General features: G+C 39.6%; 2 protein-coding genes across 3 annotated transcripts; one reads left to right on the top strand and one right to left on the bottom strand.

The window, feature by feature from the left end:
• The first annotated feature begins 2,044 nt into the window (after positions 1-2,044).
• On the top strand, positions 2,045-2,810 carry LOC143508730 (GTPase IMAP family member 4-like). Its single transcript, XM_076997375.1, has one exon. It carries the CDS (start codon positions 2,045-2,047, stop codon positions 2,759-2,761), a length of 717 nt encoding a protein of 238 aa, XP_076853490.1. The 3' UTR covers positions 2,762-2,810.
• Positions 2,811-3,560: 750 nt separating this feature from the next.
• LOC143484202 (uncharacterized) lies at positions 3,561-12,650 on the bottom strand. 2 transcript variants are annotated; one of them, XM_076982842.1, is made up of 7 exons: positions 12,577-12,628; positions 12,148-12,271; positions 11,923-11,995; positions 6,327-6,914; positions 6,098-6,133; positions 5,763-5,861; positions 3,561-5,676 (listed from the first exon to the last, which is right to left on the bottom strand). In XM_076982842.1, the coding sequence occupies exons 3-7, from the start codon at positions 11,937-11,939 to the stop codon at positions 4,737-4,739; spliced, it is 1,680 nt and encodes a 559-aa protein (XP_076838957.1). In that variant the 5' UTR covers positions 11,940-11,995; positions 12,148-12,271; positions 12,577-12,628; the 3' UTR covers positions 3,561-4,736. The 2 variants fall into 2 exon arrangements, with proteins under 2 accessions (XP_076838957.1, XP_076838949.1); XM_076982834.1 differs by lacking the exon at positions 12,148-12,271 and having other exon boundaries at positions 12,577-12,650.
• Positions 12,651-20,342: the final 7,692 nt, after the last annotated feature.

Raw genomic sequence — 20,342 nt, 5'->3', positions numbered from 1 at the left:
CTCTTACCCTATTTACCAGGAATGGGCTGAAGTAGTCGATGCCAACTCTCGTAAATGGAGGGTCGTCAGGCATAATCCTGCATTTTGGTAGATCTGCCATGAGCTGCTTGCCGGCTGTGCCATGCAGCTTCTTACAGACGATGCACTTAGACGACATTCTCGTAATGGCTCCATTTGCTCCAGGGATCCAGGCTCTCTGCCCCAATTGAGCCAGCATGTGATTTCTACCTGCATGTACTGCGACATCAAGAATGTATAAAGATCAAGTATTGTGATGTGTGAGTCCTTTGGCAAGATGGCTTGTTGCTTGGAGTTGTCTGGCATTGCTGAACGGCTCAATCTATCACCCACTCTCATTATTCCATCTTGTCGTACAGGATTCAGCTTATGAAGTGAACTATTTTTCTTTACCCCTTGATGTTCTGCTTTGGTCAAATCATCACAGGTAAGTCGTGTTCCTTTATAATCTTTCAACTTCAAGAACCGGGCAACTGCATGCTTTAGCTTTGTCCAGGATGAGTAAAGCATCATCAACTGGTCCAATGGATCATTGAGCTCTTGCATCTTTATGATATGTGATTGAACAACTTTTTGACCTCTGGGTCATCCACATTTATCATTTTAGGATCTGGATTCTTTGGCCACTGGTCTTCATGGCAGATCAAGAAACTAAAAAGCCAGCTTTCACATTTCAAAAATTCCTCAACAGTCTGACCTCAGGAGACATGATCTGCTCGATTGAGGCTGGTATTGATATACCTCCACTGTGAAGCATGAGAGTGCTCAAGAATGGCTTATACTCTATTGGCAACAAAAGTTTTGAATCTGATACTTTCACAACTGTGCTATCCGAGTGCTGAGTGCACCAACATTTTCTTTCTTAATACAGAAAGAATTTTCTTAATTTTCTTTCTTTTCTAAATCTGAAATCCACTTTATCCATTCTTTAATAATATCATCTGGGAAGATTTCATCCCAGTTGTATTTCTGCTGGCATAAATGTTGCAGAATTCTGGTGGCAGGCAGGACAACCACAGAGGATCAAATATGGAGCTGTCAAAGGAAAGCAGGCCCCTCCTGGTGTGGATGATCTTTGATGTTGATCTTGAATTTAACTGATCTGTCTCAGCACACCACTGTATTCCCATTGCATGCTCCATTGGTAAAATGTCCATATTCAAATCATGGTCTTGAAATCCTTTTGCTCTCTCATCTTCAGGAATTAGGGTAAGCAACTTCCTGCTATTGCTTGACCATTTGGTTAGCCAAAAGCCACCTTTCACCAACATATTCTTAAGTATGTAACAGAAAGACGTCCTTTTTATAGCTTCAGTTAGCTATCCGTAGCACGGCTAATCCGGAGCAGAAATCAACTTACAGTAGTTGTTTTCCTCTTTTGGCTCTGTACTGTACAAAATCCATGATATAGTATCCTGGTTTAGGTCTCTTTGTCTAGCCAGACCAATCTGCCATTCAATCCATGAAGAGCTAGTTTCCAATTGAAGCTTTAGCTTGATGCTCAGCTAACTCGCTCATCTCTTATCACTTCCACGAGTCAACTTCTTTATACTTAATACTTGAAAGGAATCCATAAAACACAAATATTCAAAAGTGTTTCATATACAGAAAAAGAGAGCAAGGTCAAAAAACTATTTTGCTCCAAACTCTTCCTTTGTTCTTCTTTTCTTCCCTTTTTTAAACTTTTTGCCCTAGAGGGCGTGGCCTAATGTGGCCTGCTTCTTATGGAGCAAATCAAATGCCTTTTAATACTTTTAAATAATGATTAAAAATCATATTTATATTTATATTATATTAATATTTTGTTAATGATCTTGTAACATTTTAAATGTAAAATAATTTTAACTTAAATAGACTGCATTTAGGCTCCTACATTTAGTTTGAAGCATATTGGAAAGAAAATAATAAATAATAATAAAGAAAAGGAAAATTCAATTGTCTGCACTAATCCGTGATGATGCAAAATGTGTCCACATGTTTCCAAATAGAAGGATCCCCACTTCCATCCCCGGGCTCGAGTCTCAACATGGTCCTGATTGGGGAGAAGGAAGCAGGAAAGAGTGCAGCTGGTAATGCCATCCTAGGCTCTGTGGCCTTCGACCAGGTTGGGGTGAGGACCAGGACAAGTGTCCGCCGAGAGGGCCTGGTGGGAGGAGAGCGCCTGGTGGTGGTGGACACCCCGGGCTGGGAGTGGTTCAACCTGGGTGGTGCCTCAGCGTCGCCTGCAGCCTTAAGGAAGGAGATGGTCAGTAGCATGAGACTGTGCTACCCTGGTGTCCACTGCCTTCTTCTGGTTGTCCCTCTGTCCTTCTCCTTCTCTAAGCGAGAGCGCCGGGTAGCAGAGGAACATGTGGAGCTGTTTGGGCCAAAGGCCTGGAACTACACGCTGGTGTTGTTTACTGTGAAGGACACCAAACAGTTGCGTGTTTGCAGTGTGCGGGATGAGATGGAGGGGAACGGTGAGCTGCAGGAGCTGGTGCAGAAGTGTGATGGGCGCTACCACGCTCTCTATGGGCAAACTAGCAGGGCAAGAGACCAGGTGACCAGCCTTCTAGCCAAGATCCAAAAGATGGTTTCTGCTAATGGAGGATCAATGCTGCTGAGTGAGGAGGTGCTGGAGCTGGCCAGGGAGAGAGAGGAGAAACAGCAGAGGATGAAGGAAGAAGAGAGGAAGAGGAGAGAAGTGGAAAAAACCAGGAAGACACTCAAAATGGAGAAGGGAAAAAGGGATTATGAAGTTTGATAAAAACGAAAGGTAAAATGATTACAACACAGGACATAAGGAAAGATTAATGGAGATGCTGACACCAGACGGTAGGTATCATCCACACAAGTACACAAGAAATATGTCTTGTTGTCATGAGCTTAGCTACACCTTTGTTTTTGTTTTCCTTGATTTTCCTTCCGTCTGCCATGCACCTGTACTGTTTTCCCACCTTTGATGATCATTTTCAGCTGTGTCTTGTTTCATTTTATTGTGAATCCCTGTGTATTCGATGACTCATGCTATCCAGTGCATCTTAAGAATCCTGTGTATATTTTGTATGCTTGTTGTAAGTTTGGTCCTTAGCTCTGTTAGCTCTGTGTTCATTGTGTTTCCCTCATGGTGTCGGATATAATGTTTAGCTTTAGTTTGGTTTCTCTCCCCTATATCTATTTTCCCTGTTAGCATCCTGCTCTGTGTCTTTGTATTATCTAGTAGTTGTGTGTGTTTGATATCCTTGGCTTGGTTTGGTGTTGCGTCCATTGTAAATAGTGTTATTGTTTCAGTGCTGTTCATTGTCTTAATTAAATCTTTGAGTTCCTGCGATTGCATCCAGTATCTTCTGCCCTATCATTATGTGCCCTAACAGTCTCCTTCAAAGAAGTCACAGAAAAAAATATGGTCATTTAAATTACAATCATTTTCCTTTAAAGGATGGAAAATTTGTTAATTAGTAACAAATTACAGTATCTCTTCTGTCAGAAGAGAAACTAAATTTGAAATTTAAAGTTAAATTATTACAGGATTGGGTGAAAATGATCAGTCTTTAGAAACTGACTGCATTGCTTTTTTTCTTTTAATTCAAATATTAGAACAGGAGCAACTTAGTTTATCACTGACAAATTACAATGATTGTAAGCTTTCACTAGACATTATGCAGTGGTTTGGTACTAGAGATTACAACAAATAAATGAACATTCAGCTCAGAATCTTACTATTTGTTTTGATGGCAATTATACATTATTTTTTGTGTACAAAAATATCTATAACTGATTCTGTTAGAACATATACAATGGCTACAATACAATGCTATAAAATACATGATTCAAGAGCAATTTCTAAGTGAGACAGATACAGTATAAGTGCAAATATAAACTCTTCTGTATAAATGCTAGATTAGGTTTAATTAAGGTGCTTTTCAAAGAGCTGAGTTTTTAGATGATATTTGAAGATGGTAAGGGACAGCTCATACATCTTTGTTTGGACAGCTCATACATCTTTGGGCTTGTAGGCAACCATCAGAGTTTTAAACCGAATACAAGCAAACTACAAGAAGCCAATAAAGGAATAGGGACATTTTTAGGGGTGTTGATGATCAGCCATGCTGCGGTGTTCTGAATCAGGAAGACACACCAGGAGGGAGTTGCAGTAGTGACTCCTGGAGATGACAGGAGACTGAACAAGCACCTGGGTGGCCTCCCTGGAGAATGAAGGGTGTTTGAACCGAATGTTGAAGAACAGAAACTTGCATTACAGTGTCAGTTGTGTGACATGATATTAGAATGACAGGTGGTCATGATTTCTTTGATTCACAGTTTGAGTGAACAATGAGTTCTCAAAAGAGATGGCAAGATCTCTGCAAGAACCAGGTGCTCTGGAGGTGTTCACTAACTTGGTTTTGCTGAAATTCAGTTTCAGGTGCTGATAGGCCTGCCCTAGAATATTCTGGTTCTTCTGAAATGTCACTATGTAGTAGAAATAAATGTGAATAAAGTAACAATCACTTCAGAATCATAATATAACTTTGGTAACAAAAATGGTAGCATTACTGATAGTGCCATACATTAAACAATGTTTTTCACAATTTTGTCTGATGACTAATAGCAATGTTAAGTTTAATTGAATCTTTGAAATGAACGATTAATTCATTAATCGTTAATTAAATCTTATGTCATTGATTACTCTGACTAGAACTCTGTTCCCTGCTTAGTAATAATTTTGGGTTGAGAACTGATTACGTGTGAAAGGGCTGCTCTAGAGTTTTTTGACTTTTGTAGAATTTCCAAATTCCTTTACAAAGACACTTATAGATCTTCTCCCATGCCTCCACTTCTGATCGCCACAGAGCTGATCTAGAGCGGATGAGCTGAGAGGTTTCACTTTTCTTGCCTTTGGCCAGGCTAATGCTTTCTTTACAGATAAACAGGGCATCGACACCAATGAATAAGGCATTGAGTCCAATGAAACCAGCCCTGGCTGACTTTGACAGGGCCAGTGGAGTGCCCTTGGCCAGCTGCCCGATGTCAGGCAGGTCAGCAGCGAGACTGGGGATGTTCCGAGCTGTTTTAGCCTCCTGAAGCCCTAAATTGACTGCAGTCATAACCACTTCCTCATTCCCAAGTACCTTCATGGCTGATGCCCCATCTACAATGACATCGATACCTTTGGCTACTGCTCCAGCCTTTGCTAAGAATTTCACTGCTCCAATGGCCATATTAATCTCGTGAGTGCTTGATACAGGACCCTCACTGTTGGCAACTTGCTCCATACAATCTAGAACCTTCTCCACATCCTTCATAAACCTGATAAAGATGTCATTGGCATTCTGGCCATGATGTCTGTTTACTGCTATTTCAGTAACGCCTGTGACTAAACTATTAACCCCACTCGTGACCCCCAGTCCAACCCCTGTCAGTGTGAGGGCCAGGGACACTCCTGCAGTGACAGGGGCCAGAGCCAAGCCAACGATGGACAAGACACCTCCTGCGATGCCAACTGAACTTCCAGCCACAGTGGAGATGCTGGACCCAAGCTTCATCTTATCCAGCTGAACTGCAGCCTCCTCCAAATCAGACAGGAACTGATGCATTCTGGGGCCACACTGACTGAATAAGCCAATGAAGCGAAGGGCTTCGCCACCAAAGAGGAACGTCAACCTGAATGACTCATCCATCCTGAAAAGGAGGTAAAAACAATCATCACTGTACCACAAATGCTCAAAAGGTAAAAAATGATCATATACGAGAAGACATCATTTTACCTGATACTGATTAGCCGTTTTAAGTGGACATACAAGTTACACACTGACTCCTCATTTATGTTCAAAATAAACTCCAGTGAAGGTTTGGAATTTCCCCAGCTGCAAAGTAATATGTAATGCAATATACATCATTTCAATGTTCAGATATAAGCAAAGAAAAATTTATGTTTGGTTGCTAGAGTTTGCCATTAATAAGAATATTACTTTTTATTAGTGTATAGTGATCTAGGAAGAAAAAAACATCCATAAAGACAAATATGTTAAACTGAATATGTTAAACCTATACTGTTGATTTTTATTATGCACAAAGAAATATATGCCTGTATAATACTTACTTATGCATACCTCCAGAAATCAACACACACTTTGATCTGCAGAGAAGAAAACAGTTCTGGAAAATCACTGGGAGTTTAGGGTTTACTATATCCCTAATGCAATCCATGCATCAAAACTTATTCGCTAGCAATTAGTATTAATTACTATTTAGGCAAGAGACACACAACTGTTCATAATAGTTAACACCCCAATACTGTATATCACATAATAAAAGAACTGAGATCTTACTTCTTCTCCATTCTCTCACACAGCTGTTGTGTAGTGCGAATGTACTTGTCCAGTTGAAAGGCCAAGACCTCCACATTGAAGAGGCTGGGCATGAAGAAAGCTCCTGAATCTCTCTTGAAGTGGATGAGGAGTGGAGACACAACTCTGGTTGTGGAGATCAGTGATCGGACAGCTGCAGCACTCACCCCTCTTGGTAGAATGTTTTCACTCATAAACACAAACAGTGAGGTGACTGCTAGCCTCTCCACTGCATCCAAGAAGTGTTGGAGTTTCTCCAGTCCCTGCAGGGTTTCATTCAGGACTGATCCCAGCTCTTTCTTCAGGTCTTCTCTCCTGGAGTCTGCAGTCATCTGGGTCATACCACTCCACAGAAACTCCCCAAAAGCCTCGGCTTTGTTCTCTGCCTTCTGTACATGGTCAAACTTCAGAGAGATTTGGTCTTCACGGTCTTTGATGTCTCTCATCATTTCTAGCTCGGACTCCCTCTGAAGAGTCCATTTTGGCTCTCTGTCACAAAAGTTCCTCACTGTTTCAATGTCCCTAAAGGTGTCTGAGATGTATTCCTCTAGGAGTTGCTTTATTTGTTCTCTGTGCCAAAAAAGAGCAATAAATCAAGACATTATTTCCATACACGTTGTTAAATGTTCAAGAGACTGGATGCATCCTATAACACCAAATCACAATATTTAAGATGAGAATAAATTATAGTGCAAAAAAACTATTATTTCTGAATTCTTCAAATCTTTATTCTCTCATTTTGGAATCAAAGCATACAATGCATCTAGATACTCAGCATTAGGTTTTAAAACAAATCGTAGTCAGTATGTCTTAAAAAACATTCATTTATCATTATATTACATTTTTTATTCGCAGCAGCTTGTCTCTTTAGTTACAGTTACAAAACAATCAATTTCTTTACAAAATTATGCATTTTAGAATTATGTTGTTTTCTTTTGTTGCATACTTATCCCTTCTTTTTGAGAACAATGTACTTTTTGTGTCTAGAATCTCACATTTCACTAAAAGTTTACAAACTAAGTAAAACTGAAACTGAAAACACAAAACTACATGTCAGTGCTGCACATATTGTTTGAACACAGCTAGGACAGAGCTCAGGTTATAGTCCGTTCATGATGCCGTGGCATGAGCTAATCGGAGTTGTTCACACAAGGAATCCCAGAAATATGATTTAACTGAACAGCTTTTCTGGGGAAAATGCTTTAAAATTCAATGTAATCATTTGCTTATTTAGTGAAATAGATAAAACAGCTATGTGACATATTAGGAGCTGGTTATTGCTGGTAAAGTTGGGTTTTAGAAGTTTCTAACAGTGATTACACACTTCTGACAACTTTGAGACTTCACCCAAGGTTCACCACATTGACACTGTTCCCTGCTAATTAGATGCTAAGTAGAAACCAATCAAATGTGATTTAAAGAACACACAGTACATTATCAAGCCAATTGCGTACACAATTGAGAACTGGATCACATGACTGAATGCTTAGAATCAATCATTTAGCTGCAAACTATTTTTATATTATACATTATATATGCAACCATTGGGCACAGTTATAAACAAACATGGTGTCAATTTTCACTGCTATGCAGATGACACTCAACTTTACATATCAGCCAAACCTGATGACAAACTCAGTTTAGGAAAAATTGAGGCCAGTGTAAGAGATATTAAATGCTGGATGTCTCTAAACTTCCTCCAACTTAATGAGGACAAAACAGAAGTTCTCCTTCTGGGCCCTAACGCCGCAAGACAGAAAATTCCAGATCTAATGCTTAATCTCACAGACTGCCCCATTACACCTGGCACAGTAGCCAAAAACCTAGGCGTCATACTCGACTCTGACCTTTATCATTTGATAAATACATAGATAATACTACTAGGATAACTTTTCTACATCTCCACAACATTGCCAAGTTAAGAAATGCATTATCACAGGATGATGCAGAAAAATTGGTGCACGCCTTTGTTAGCTTCAGATTGGACTACTGTAGCGCATTACTGTCAGGATGCTCAAATAGGAATCTAAATAAACTTCAAATAGTTCAAAATGCCGCAGCCAGAGTTCAGACTAGAACTAGAAAATTTCATCATATCAGACCAGTCCTATCAGCCCTGTATTGGCTCCCAGTTATCCAGGGGTTCATAGACGAAGGGTTTTATGGTAGACTGGGGCGCTGGTGCTGTCATGCTGTCATTGCTCGAGGTCACTCAAGTTTGTTGACAGTGCAGTGGATGGATGCCAGTGTCTCAGAATGCTCCCAAGTCTATGTTACCTTCTGGTTCTGCCTTTTTAGCTAGGCTGTAATAATTTAACTTAATGCCGGAGTTGCTGCCACACTTCAGAAATGTTTATAATCTCATCTGTCCAGTATATGAACTCATATAGAGCAAATTTTCCCTGTTTTATTTTCTCCACATGGCTGCTGCCTACTCGAGGAACACTGAGATGAGGAGAGACGAGCCTTTCCAGAGATCCATCCTGGGCCAGCCACCTCCTGCCTTACCGGATTGCCTACACCAAAATGGACATTATGCCTTACATCTTTTCCTTTTCTTTTTATTCTTTCTGTCTAAACTGTTTTAAAATACAATTTAAATAGTCTTTAAATACAGAAAGACACTTATAACTGCCTGAACATTTTCTCTCTCTACCCCAAGACAAACTATCAAATATATTTATTTACTACAATTGCACAACTAAGTATGACTCCAACAACAAAGTTCAAATTACAGTGACATAGCTGTAATGAGTTCATGAAGTATTATGAGAAAATTGGAGATACCCCTCACTGCAGAAGCAAAAGTCCAGGGGGTGGAGCTGGATCTAGATCCAACTCCTCCCACCGTGGTGTTTTCATTGGTCTGAAGTAATGTCACTACGCAGGAGGAGTTGTATCAGATCAGCCATTCAAATCACTGTTGCCGTCCTACATTCTTCTTCTTCTTTCGGCTATTCCTGTTTAGGGGTTGCCACAGCGGATCAAACTCCTCCATCTGGCCCTGTCCTGAGTGTCCTCCACTGACACACCAGCCACTCTCATATCCTCTACCACTGCATCCATAAACCTCCTCATAGGTCTACCTCTCCTCCTCTTGCCTGGAAGTTCCATCCTCAAGACCCTACTACCAATATACCTCTCCTCCCTCCTCTGTACATGTCCAAACCATCTCAATCTCGCTTCTCTAACTTTATCTCCAAAACATGCTACATGTGCTGATCCTCTAATAAACTCATTTCTAATCCTATCCTTCCTCGTCGCTCCAAATGAGAATCACAATATCTTCATCTCAGACACCTCCATCTCCCTCACCTGTCTCTTTGTCAGTGCCACTGTCTCCAGTCCATACAACATAGCAGGTCCCACTACTGTCCTATAGTTGCTGTCCTACATTGATATTCTTATTTACTCAGTTGCCGTTCATTTGTGAACAATCAGGAATGTGAAAGTAAGTTCATAATAAACCAATTTTCCTCTTGCTAATGCTAGTAACTAGTTTCCTAAATCTGACTGTTTCTGTTTGCACGAACAACCACTGTTCGATTTATCTAATCTAGGTGTCTAAGTAAGTGATGGTAAAAACTGATGTTAGAAGACGAGCGGTTAGCTAAACAGAATACAGATGTATTAAATACTTATGTATGTTGTGTTCTTCATATTGGACATATACTGTTGAATTAATTAGTGTTTGCTGTAGTTACTTATAATTTGTAATGGTTGTGCTGTTCGGTATCGCATGTACACATCGAGGGGGATTGTTATTCAGTAGTGTGTGCATGTAACGGCCATTATCCTTCATTTCACTAAAAAACTTCACAACAACTAATATAATGCTATTTATATTTTTCCATCCATCTATAGATGCATATCACGTTTTTGAAAAAAGGACAGACGCTTTCAGTTGTGCAGTGCACCATGTTGTATCATTATTCCTGTCCACTTTTACGTTTCCTTGTAAACGTGTATTGTGTTATTTAAATAACATTTAAAGAACATTTTGATATTTAACCGGTAAAAGTCTTAAGGGTGAATTTATTGGATTTATATTTCCTGGTCAGAAAATGTAAGCAGCATGTTTTAGCTTAACGACCAATTGAAATGTGATGAATTTAAACCAATGAAAGAAGATATGGACAGATCCAGCTCTGCCCCTGTATCGACCAAAAGAAACTATGGACGGTGGGAGGAGTTGGATCTAGATCCAGCTCCACCCCCTGGACTTTTGCTTCTGCAGCGACAGGTACTTGGAAAATTGCACAAATTAGAGATACCATTCATAGTGCTTTGGTGGCATCTGGCAGTTATAATGAATCCAAAACAACCATTCCAATAATGGCACTAGAATCATTTACACCTCTTTAAGTGCTTATCCAATTAACATCTCTGATCCTACACTGTAACTCTTCAACCTGCTTGCTAGATTCATTGCACACACACTTTCTCAAAAAACTTATCTGCCTCAGGAACATTGCAAAGATTAGGAACATACTGACTTTTGATTATAAAATAATGACTTACAAAGCACTGAATGGTCTTGCCCTCAGCAAACTCCTAGTGCACTATGACTCACCACATCTGCTTAGATAAAAAGGTGCAGCTCTTTATTACCACCCAGAATAAGAAAAACTACCACTGGGGGCAGATTGTTTTCCTATTAAAGCGCTCACAATATGGAAATAACCTCCCTGTCAATGTAATGTTCGAGAATCAGACACGGTCTCAATATTTGAAGCTAGGCTGAAAACCCACTTGTATGGTCAGGCACTTTATTAAATACTTCTTTTCTTAGGTAAAGGTATTGATCTGGGGGTTCATGGGCATTGAGAGTTATGGTAAACTGGAGTATTATGATGCTGTCATTTCACCAATTTTTTTGTCACTCAAGTTTGTTGACTGAGAGAGGCAGAGTACCAGGGAGGCCTCCTGCCCATGTTCCCTTCTGCCTGTACCCTTTTAGCTGTGATGCCATAGCTAGACCTGCTAGAGTACATCACATTACAGTCAATTACACCTCTCTGTATTTAAACATGCCTAGTAATCTTCTCTCTCCTTCTGGTGTCTCAGCTACTATGGCACCTCCCAACACCCACCGATGCCCCCCTGCTATGTAGCTGTTATGTTATGTCCGTTGCTGACCAGAAGACGATAGGTCCCCCTTTTCAGTCTTGCTTCATCTCAAGGTTTTTTCTTTGTGCTCTAGGGAGTTTTTCCTTGCGACTGGATCGCTCACTGGAGCTTGGATATGTAAAGCTGCTTTATAACAACAGCTGTTGTAAAAAGCGCAAAACAAAAACATTTGACTAACTTCAGAGCCTTATAACATAAAATAACTAGGGTTGCACATGAAGATGTGGCAGTTGTATGTTTTTTTTTTTTTTACTAATAAACTATTATTTTCGATATATTGATTTTTAAATTAATAAATAATAATAATAACGAAGATCAATTTATGATGGTTACCTATTCTGATATGTAGGCCTACCGCACTTTCTGTTAAAAGAATGAGAGTGAGGTGTGGTGGCAAGACACATCACTCTTCTACAAAGGGAGCCTGTTTGTAACTTAATAAACTTACCTGTTTTGCGAATCCATTTAAATAAAGCTGTAGCCTGCCGCGCTCGTGGTGCAGTTGTCCGTCAACTAATCAACTGAAAATAAATAATAAAAAAATAATACGTCAAATTAATAGAATTTTAAGAGAATTTTGCCTATAAGATAGATTTTACTTATGCCATGCCATGTAAAGTCATGTAAATCATCGTCTAATATATTCAGTCGTTGGAGATGAATGTAGACTTACCCAAGTTATTTTATCTGTGGGAGAATGTTGATTTAATGTCAATTTGCTTAATGTGTTGTTTATAGACCATAATGTGGCCACGTAACTTGCTCACGTCACTGTCAAAAACTTCCTGTTCCCATACCTTTAAAGTTGTTTAAAATGTTAAGCTATTTTCAACTAGGCTATATCTCAGTTCAGATTTATTAAGTTTTATAGATTAACTATTGATTGAACCTTTTAAAATATGCAACACTATAAATTCTTACAACATGCTATATTCGCAGCATCTTACAGAAACGAAAGACAATGTTTTCTTGTTTTCAGTAGCATAAAGTTTAAACAAATAGAAAGCGGTCTTTGCAAATTATTTTAAACTAAAGTGCTAGAAAGAGTTTAGCCCATAGGCTACTTACTAAGTAATGGGACCAATGGAAATAAACAGTTTACCTCTAAATAAATAACTTTGTTCCGAGTTTCAGCTCCTCATCCCCGCTCCAGGCTCTATGATCTAAGTTTCGCTTTCTTATTTACATTGTCTCGCTGCTCAGCGTGAAGACTGTGCTACGGAGCCCGGGAGGGGACATGGGTAAAAAATAAAAATTAAACGAGGGAACGTTTTACCATTCGAGCGCACGTTTTCTGTAATTCTTGCTCACGTTTTGTTTTAATCGTGCGCACGTTTTAATTAAACTCGTGCTCACGATTTATTAATTCGTGCGCACGATTAACAATTCGTGCGCACGTTTTGTTTTAATCGTGCGCACGTTTTCATTCATTCATTTGCAAACCCTACTGGCCTAAGTGCATACATTGCAGATACAAGGAGAGAGGCAGTAACAGTTCCCTGAAACTGTATATACTTTGATTGTTTAGATTTATGCCACAATGAACAGAGATACGTTTATTAGGTCTTATTTGCTTATGCGTCATGAGGACATTGTAGCTTCCCTTGCACAGCAGGGAATCATGAGGACATTGTAGCTTCCCTTGCACAGCAGGGAATCACAATCAGTAAACGGCATCTGAAGCGAATTCTAAGCCTTTTAATGAACATTTATGACGAATTTTAATGTTGCTTTGTGTTTCAGGTTTGAATAGGCTACTTTAAATGCTTGAAATTGTAACTACTTCGTTTCACAACAAATACCTGTCTAACTGAACAGTTCTCTTGTATTAGGTTAACAAATACGAGCCTCTTGTAATTCCAGGACGAAACATGAGAGAACGTGAAGACGTTCATATTGGTGTTTTGAAAATAAACAACCATTAAACAATGTGATTAAAAGCGAATTATTTCGAATCATTTCGAGTATATGTATAAATGTTTAACTTATTTAAGTTTATCGTGCTGGGAAATATTGAACTGGACCTTTAAAGTGACGTACAAGTGCTTTAATTCCACCTTATAAAGGTGTATGAAACAACATGACTGCAAACATGACAACATGACTGCAAACATGACTTTGTTCATTGCGCTGAGGCGCGGCACGCGCGAAGTTACAAAATTCGAGAGGTGCACGACCTCGTGAATCGACACCGCGCTAGACCCTCGCGCACGGGCAGAGCCACAGCGCGCGGACCCTCGCGCCGCTCGCGACGTGTCAAGTACTCAACCAGGCTTAAGAGTCAGTGATCTCTACCAAGACGATATGCCATTAAGTCTTCCAAAACCTTGAAGCTGGTCAACAAAGTCAATAACTTCCTCTATGTTAGCTATGTTATAAACCAGGCTTTATACTTGACGCGTTGCGAGTACTTTTCAAACCTGAAACACAAAGCAACATTAAAATTAGTCATAAATGTTCATTAAAAGACTTAGAATTTGCTTCAGATGCCGTTTACTGATTGTGATTCCCCGCTGTGCAAGGGTTGGGGTTTTATTCCCTGTGTTCTCATTCCTTCGTTGGAGGTCAGCCGGGTTTCCATCCAAACCTTTCGAAAAAATAATGCGCAATTTCCAAGTTTCGGCAGAAAAAAATGCGAATTAAGCCTTGTTTCCATTCATTACAGTTATGCGAATAAACTTTAGATCACATGAGAGGACGCCAAACAATAGTGGTTTTACGTCCATCTGGCAGTTACGCATTTTTGCACGTTGAGGTTTTGAAACATTTTTTTCTTTTTCTTTTCTATACATGGAGATGTTAAATTCAATTTTTGCTCTCTCCAGAACTGTTTTTGTATGCATTTGCCATCTTTACATCGCGATCATGTACAGAACCACATGACTTGAAGCATGATACGTCATCGTTTATGCGAAAAACCCTTTTCCATCCAGTTTTTTTTTATTTTGGCGATGCGATAGTCTAACTTTTCCACCTCCTCCTAGCGTAAAAATCTTTTTGCGATATTTGGGGCTTTTTTCGAATTTTGGTCTTTTTCCATCCAGTTTTTTTCATGCGCATTTTCAAAATGCGCAAAAACTCGGTGGATGGAAAACCCTCAGGCTCCTGTTCCACGCCACGTAACCCTGTTAGGTCGGAGTTCTCTGCTTCTAATTATTAAGTATCTGTTTTTTACTAGTCATGTTAACTGAGTATCTAGATGGTCAGAGTTTAGTCATTTAAGTATGGATATCAGCGGTATCGTTTGTTTATGTCCCGGTGTTACACCGAATTCTGCGACCGTCGAATTTTGTGACCGCAGAGGGCGCTATTTCGCAGTTTCAGTTAGTTTCAGTTCACAGGCACGAGCGCTTTACGAATGCTGCGTAAGCTACGCCGACGCGCTTTCTTTTCTCGTTTTGCTGCTGTCCACGAGCCAAAATATGAGAGATGCGTGTATTTACATTTTATGTCGTCTGTTAACAAGAATGTTTCATTACAACATTTTTACACGTGACGACAGGAGTAAAGTCAGCCAATACATACGCCTGACAATAGCAAACTTTTCATAAGTTATGTAAGCTGCTGTCATTTGGACCTCATTCTGAATGGTAATTATACACTTCTGAATAAAATGTTTAAATATAGTCTACTAAAATTTTTAGCCAGTTTGAGCCAGTGTTTATGTCTTACTTATCCGAGTTAGCCCTAAGTATGAGATCTACTACATGTGCCTTGGATGTGATACCCACACCTTTGTTAAAAAAGGTGCTGCAGACTGTGGGCCCTAGCATTTTAGCCATTGTAAACAGCTCCCTTATTAGTGGTGTTGTCCCTGACATTTTTAAACATGCTATAGTTCAGCCTCTATTAAAGAAACCTAGTTTGGACCCTGCTTCCTTTAACAGCTACAGACCCATTTCCAAACTCCCTTATCTATCTAAGGTCTTGGAGAAGATTGTTTTTCTGCAGCTTTCATCATTCTTAGCTGAGAATAATATTTTGGATAAATTCCAATCTGGTTTCAGAGCTCACCACAGCACAGAGTCCGCCCTACTTAAAGTAACGAATGATATTTTATTAACTGTAGATTCTGGGAAGTGCGCCGTCTTAATTTTACTAGATCTCAGCTCTGCCTTTGATACAGTCGATTATGCTATCCTTCTGGAACGACTAAAGTGTGAGGTAGGCATTAGGGGAACAGTATTGGAGTGGTTTACCTCGTATCTTTCAAAAAGATCCTTCTCTGTGACACTTGGTAATTTTTCGTCTTCTCCAGCAGAACTTACTTGTGGAGTTCCACAGGGCTCTGTCCTGGGTCCAGTTTTATTCTCTCTATATATGCTTCCTCTTCAGACCATCTTCCACAAGCATGGAATCTTGTACCATTGTTATGCGGATGATACGCAGTTGTACTTTCCAGTTAAGCAAGCTGACAACTGCTCTATAGACGTGATACGTGATTGCCTGCTGGACATAAGAATTTGGCTGTCTAAAAATTTTTTAAAACTGAATGATGGCAAAACAGAGGCTATTATTTTTGGTCATCCAGACAACATAACATCAATTGCTAAACATCTGGAGCCTTTATTATTAATGAATACTCAGAGCTGCGTCAGGAATCTTGGCGTTTTCTTTGATTCCTCACTTACATTCAATAAGCAGATCAACTCAGTCATTAGTGCCAGTTTTTATCAGCTAAGGAAAATTTCTAAGCTTAAATCTATTTTAACTTTTAAAGATATGGAAACAGTTGTTCATGCTTTTATTACATCACGGCTTGACTACTGTAACTCTCTGTAACGTCTTCAGCTTGTCCAAAACGCAGCAGCTAGGCTCCTGACAGGAACTAAGAAAAGGGAGCACATTTCTCCAGTGTTGGCCTCCTTACATTGGCTCCCTGTTAAGTTCAGGATTGAATTTAAGGTTCTTCTGGTTGTTTTTAAAGCCCTAAATGGAATCTCTCCCACTTACATTTCTGACCTGCTCTGCCCGTACTCACCACAGAGAACTCTACGATCAGTTAATCAACTACACTTGGTCGTACCATATTCCAGACTCAAGACGAAAGGTGACAGAGCCTTCTCTGTTGCGGCACCCAAACTGTGGAATAATTTGCCTGTCTCTATCAGGACGTCATCCTCAGTAGATGTTTTTAAGTCCAAGTTAAAAACATTTATGTATTCTCAAGCGTTCCAGTGCTCATAAGGTAAACCAACAGAAATGAAATGCTCAGGTTAATTTGATATAATCTTAATTTTTATTTTTTATTTGATATAATTATTTAAGACTTAGAAAATTCTGTGTTTTTGTATTTGTATTTTTGATATTCTTATCTTAATTCTTATTCATATGTATGAGTGCATTCTATTTTTAATATTCTTATTTTAATTCTTATTCATATATGTATGAGTGCATTGTACAGCACTTTGGCTGGCCCTTGTGGCTTTTAAATGTGCTTTATAAATAAAAGTTGACTTGACTTGACTATTTGTCAGGGATAGACCCAGGCACGTGCTTCCTGCTGCCACTAGGCGGAGCACGCGAGCTAGACCCAGGGGCAACCAAGCCCAATAGGCTGCAGCTGTCGGCAGCCTATTTAAGACGAGTGACTTCAGCAACCCATTGCTGAAGTTGTTAGTTGTTGTTTCACTCGCAGCCTAAGCCAGTTACTCTTGCCCTCGTGCAGTGACTTCGTTTCTCTTGTTTTTCCGTTTCCCCCCTGAGTGTTCTCAGGTTTTGTCTCTCTTGCGTTCTGTGATTTTTTTCCCTCTCTGTTCTATGTTGGTTTGTCTACCAGTGTTCTGGTGGACAGGCTGACAGGTATCCTGGTAGAAGCTTTAGGTCTTGCCACCTGAGCTTCATCTATATTATTTTACCTTTTTGACACGTTGAGCCATTCTCTGTGTGGTTTTCGTTTTCCCTGCCTTTTCTTCAGTGACGCGTTGATTTCTTTTCCGCGTGTTTTTTTTTGTTTGTTTACTTACCTGGGTTTTAAACGCACATCGAGTTCCTCCGTGTCATTCTACTGTTTTCCCGCAGTCGCGGAGGTTTTAGTTGGCTGTTTTTTGCCGTTTTGCTTTTAGTGGGTAGCGTTTGAGTCCTACTCACGTCTATACCAACGCGTCACCGCCGTGACCGGAGGCGACATGTAACACTATTACCATTTTGGTTAGTTAAAATTTAGCAATATTAAAAAAAAACAAACACAAGATATCTTACTTTTTCCTTCCACATTCTCTTTGGGATTCTTCTGTCCAGGAATCAAATGAACTTTGCAGAGCCGTGAAGTTCAGATCTATAGACAAAAAAAAAAAAACATGCATTTAATATACTTTTTTCACATTTTAAATCACATTTGTATTTTAAGAATCAGTAACACAATGAAATACTGAATACTCACGGAATTTCTACAAGATTTGTTGTTCTTCTCAATGATGGCAATGGACAGCTCTGGGAAGAGAGGCTTATTTCCCACTCTGTTGCCTGGAGATAATCAAGGCGGCATGATATGAAGTCCTCCTCTGAGCCAAAACAGTCCCAATATTTCTTTCCTTGAAATCTTGGAAAGTTGCTAAGCCACAAAAGTTTTCCCTTTGTCCACTGCCTCTCTGTGAAATAACCATGGACTTTAAGGAGGCAATCAATCCATTGGTCTTCATTCTTCAGCAAGTCAAGATGGTGTACATCGCTTGGATATTTTGTCATTGACAAGTGAATAGTGTATAAAAGGTTGTCCACAGTGCATGAATTGGTCAGTTGGACAGTAGTGTTCTCCAATTTATCCCTGCCAGACCAAGAAGGGCAATTTTTGCTTGTTTCTGCTATGCTTTTTGATAGTGGGGCAGTGAAGTATTTAGAGGTTTTTTTGGGCCTCTTTAGCCATTTTTCTTCAAGTCTTCAGTCACAACTGCCTTTTGCTCTTTCTTGTTTTCAGGTTTTATTTTCTTTTGTTTTTTTGGGAATCTTCAGTGTCACCCCCCGTACTCTACCTGCTACAAACTCATTCATTGTCTGTAGGAAGTCCCCAAGTCGGCGATGTAACTGGCTTCTTAGAACAACTCGTTTCGTTGTTCTAAACCAGTTCTCCACTGAAGCATTTGTATCGCGAGATTTGTTGAAGCTTTGTAGCATCAGTCCTGACCAAAGTGGTATGGTGCCTGTTTAACATTTCAACACATTCACCAATTCAGTGCAGAAGTTTGAATTTTCAGAAGACGTTTTATTGTCTTCCTCTCCCTTACATATTTTTGCATAATCATACTGGAAATGCTGGCCAGTACTTTGGTGAAAGGTGAGCTTTTTGTGATCCCCAAATCCACATCTTCATGTTGGTCTGCATCTGTGCAAGTGTCCCCTTCATTTGGACCCAACAAATCTGTTGACTGTGTTTCAATTGCTTTCTTCAGGGTATTTACAGACGTCTTGTATTCATGTGTCTCCTTTTTTTTGCCATAAAAACACACACAATTCTTCTCAGAAGGATCTTAACTTTGGTTAGTGATCCTGTATTTAGCAGAAGTCCAAAGGAGTAGAGAAACACGTCCTTGCTTGATTTATTTGCTTTTATCTTTGCAGTCTTTACATATATCAGTTTCATCACATGTGCTGAACAGATATGGACCACAGTGAAGTTGCTCAGTTCTTTTCCCTGGCAAAATGAAAAGCATTTTCTTAGGTAATCCTGAATGTTACACTTGTTAAAAACCTGTGTAACTGCATGTATCATAGCCCAGCTAAAATCAGTTTCTACCTTTTGTGGTTGCAGCTGAATCCTAAATCCATTGAAATAATCTCTGCTCAAACAAGCTAACCAGTTCTGTATTGTGGGAGTGTTCTGATCAGAGCTAAGCATCTCTGCAACTGGAAGAGTGGTTTTTGTTGTGGATTGTGTTGATAAACACAAGGCATAGTACAGAATGTTATTCTGACAGTAACTTGGCTTTGACACAACTGTTCCTGTGGTATCCAAGTAAAGAAAGCATGCCTCTGATTTTTGCAGGTCTCTCAATAGATGGAGTTTGGCATCAGTGTAAATGTGTATTACGAAAGGAGAAAAACTTACATATTGCAAACTGCTGTGTTTGGTGATTGCAAAAAAGGTTTTGAAGCATTTTGTATTCTCTGTAAATAGACATTCCTGGTATTGGTCAGGATCATAGCGATTTTGAAGTTTTTTATTGCTGGAAATTTTTTGAAGAACATAAAGTGATGGGACATCTGTTATGTTTCTATGGGATATTCTGTCTTCATCAGCAAGTGCAATTTTCTTTGTGTGCACATGCATTGGTGTAAATTCTCCAAGTTGTGATTTTAATTGTTCTCTGTCCTGATTTTTGCAGTGCTGGCGATGGGATTCCCCAAGAGAATGGTGAATATTTCCTCTCACCATAACCCTTATGGCAATTTTGCTTTGGTTCTTCTGTGGCCTTTTTTAAGCACAAGTTTGTAAGAAGTGCAGTTTTGGAATTTACACAGAGCTCTTCCTTGCCAATATGGGCAGTTTTTTTTCCGTGAAAGGGGTTTTCGAACTCTATTGTCCATGCACCATTTAGAGCATCATATTGGTTATCTCCTTCTGGCTTTATTGCCTCCCATTCTGTTGGAGACAAGGCAATCCAAAAGTGTGACGAACACGTTGGTGTGACACTTGACGTCTCATTTATATTTTCTTTGTCACCATCATCATTGTCATCATCACCATCATCTTTGTCAACATCATCATCATCATCACAATCATCATCAGCATCATCGTTGTCATCGTTCTCATCACCATCATCATAATCGTCATCATTACTGTTCTCACCATAATTTTCAGCTAGTTCTGCATTTCCATCCATCTGAAATAATCGCTTCCGTGCGTTACTTGTATGTGGGGTTTGTTTTTTC

Source organism: Brachyhypopomus gauderio, chromosome 2 (genome assembly GCF_052324685.1).
Source record: "Brachyhypopomus gauderio isolate BG-103 chromosome 2, BGAUD_0.2, whole genome shotgun sequence".
In the NCBI taxonomy this organism is placed as follows: Eukaryota; Metazoa; Chordata; class Actinopteri; order Gymnotiformes; family Hypopomidae; genus Brachyhypopomus; species Brachyhypopomus gauderio.
This window is presented reverse-complemented; position numbering and strand designations above follow the sequence as displayed.

Excerpts from the sequence above, each read along its gene's own strand:
- LOC143508730 (XM_076997375.1), top strand. The coding sequence starts at position 2,045 with ATGGTCCTGATTGGGGAGAAGGAAGCAGGAAAGAGTGCAGCTGGTAAT.
- LOC143484202 (XM_076982834.1), bottom strand. Across the intron at positions 6,134-6,326 it reads TGTGAGAGAATGGAGAAGAA|ATCAAAGTGTGTGTTGATTT; the intron begins GTAAGATCTCAG and ends TCTTCTCTGCAG. Across the intron at positions 5,862-6,097 it reads ATTTCTGGAGGTATGCATAA|CTGGGGAAATTCCAAACCTT; the intron begins GTAAGTATTATA and ends ATTACTTTGCAG.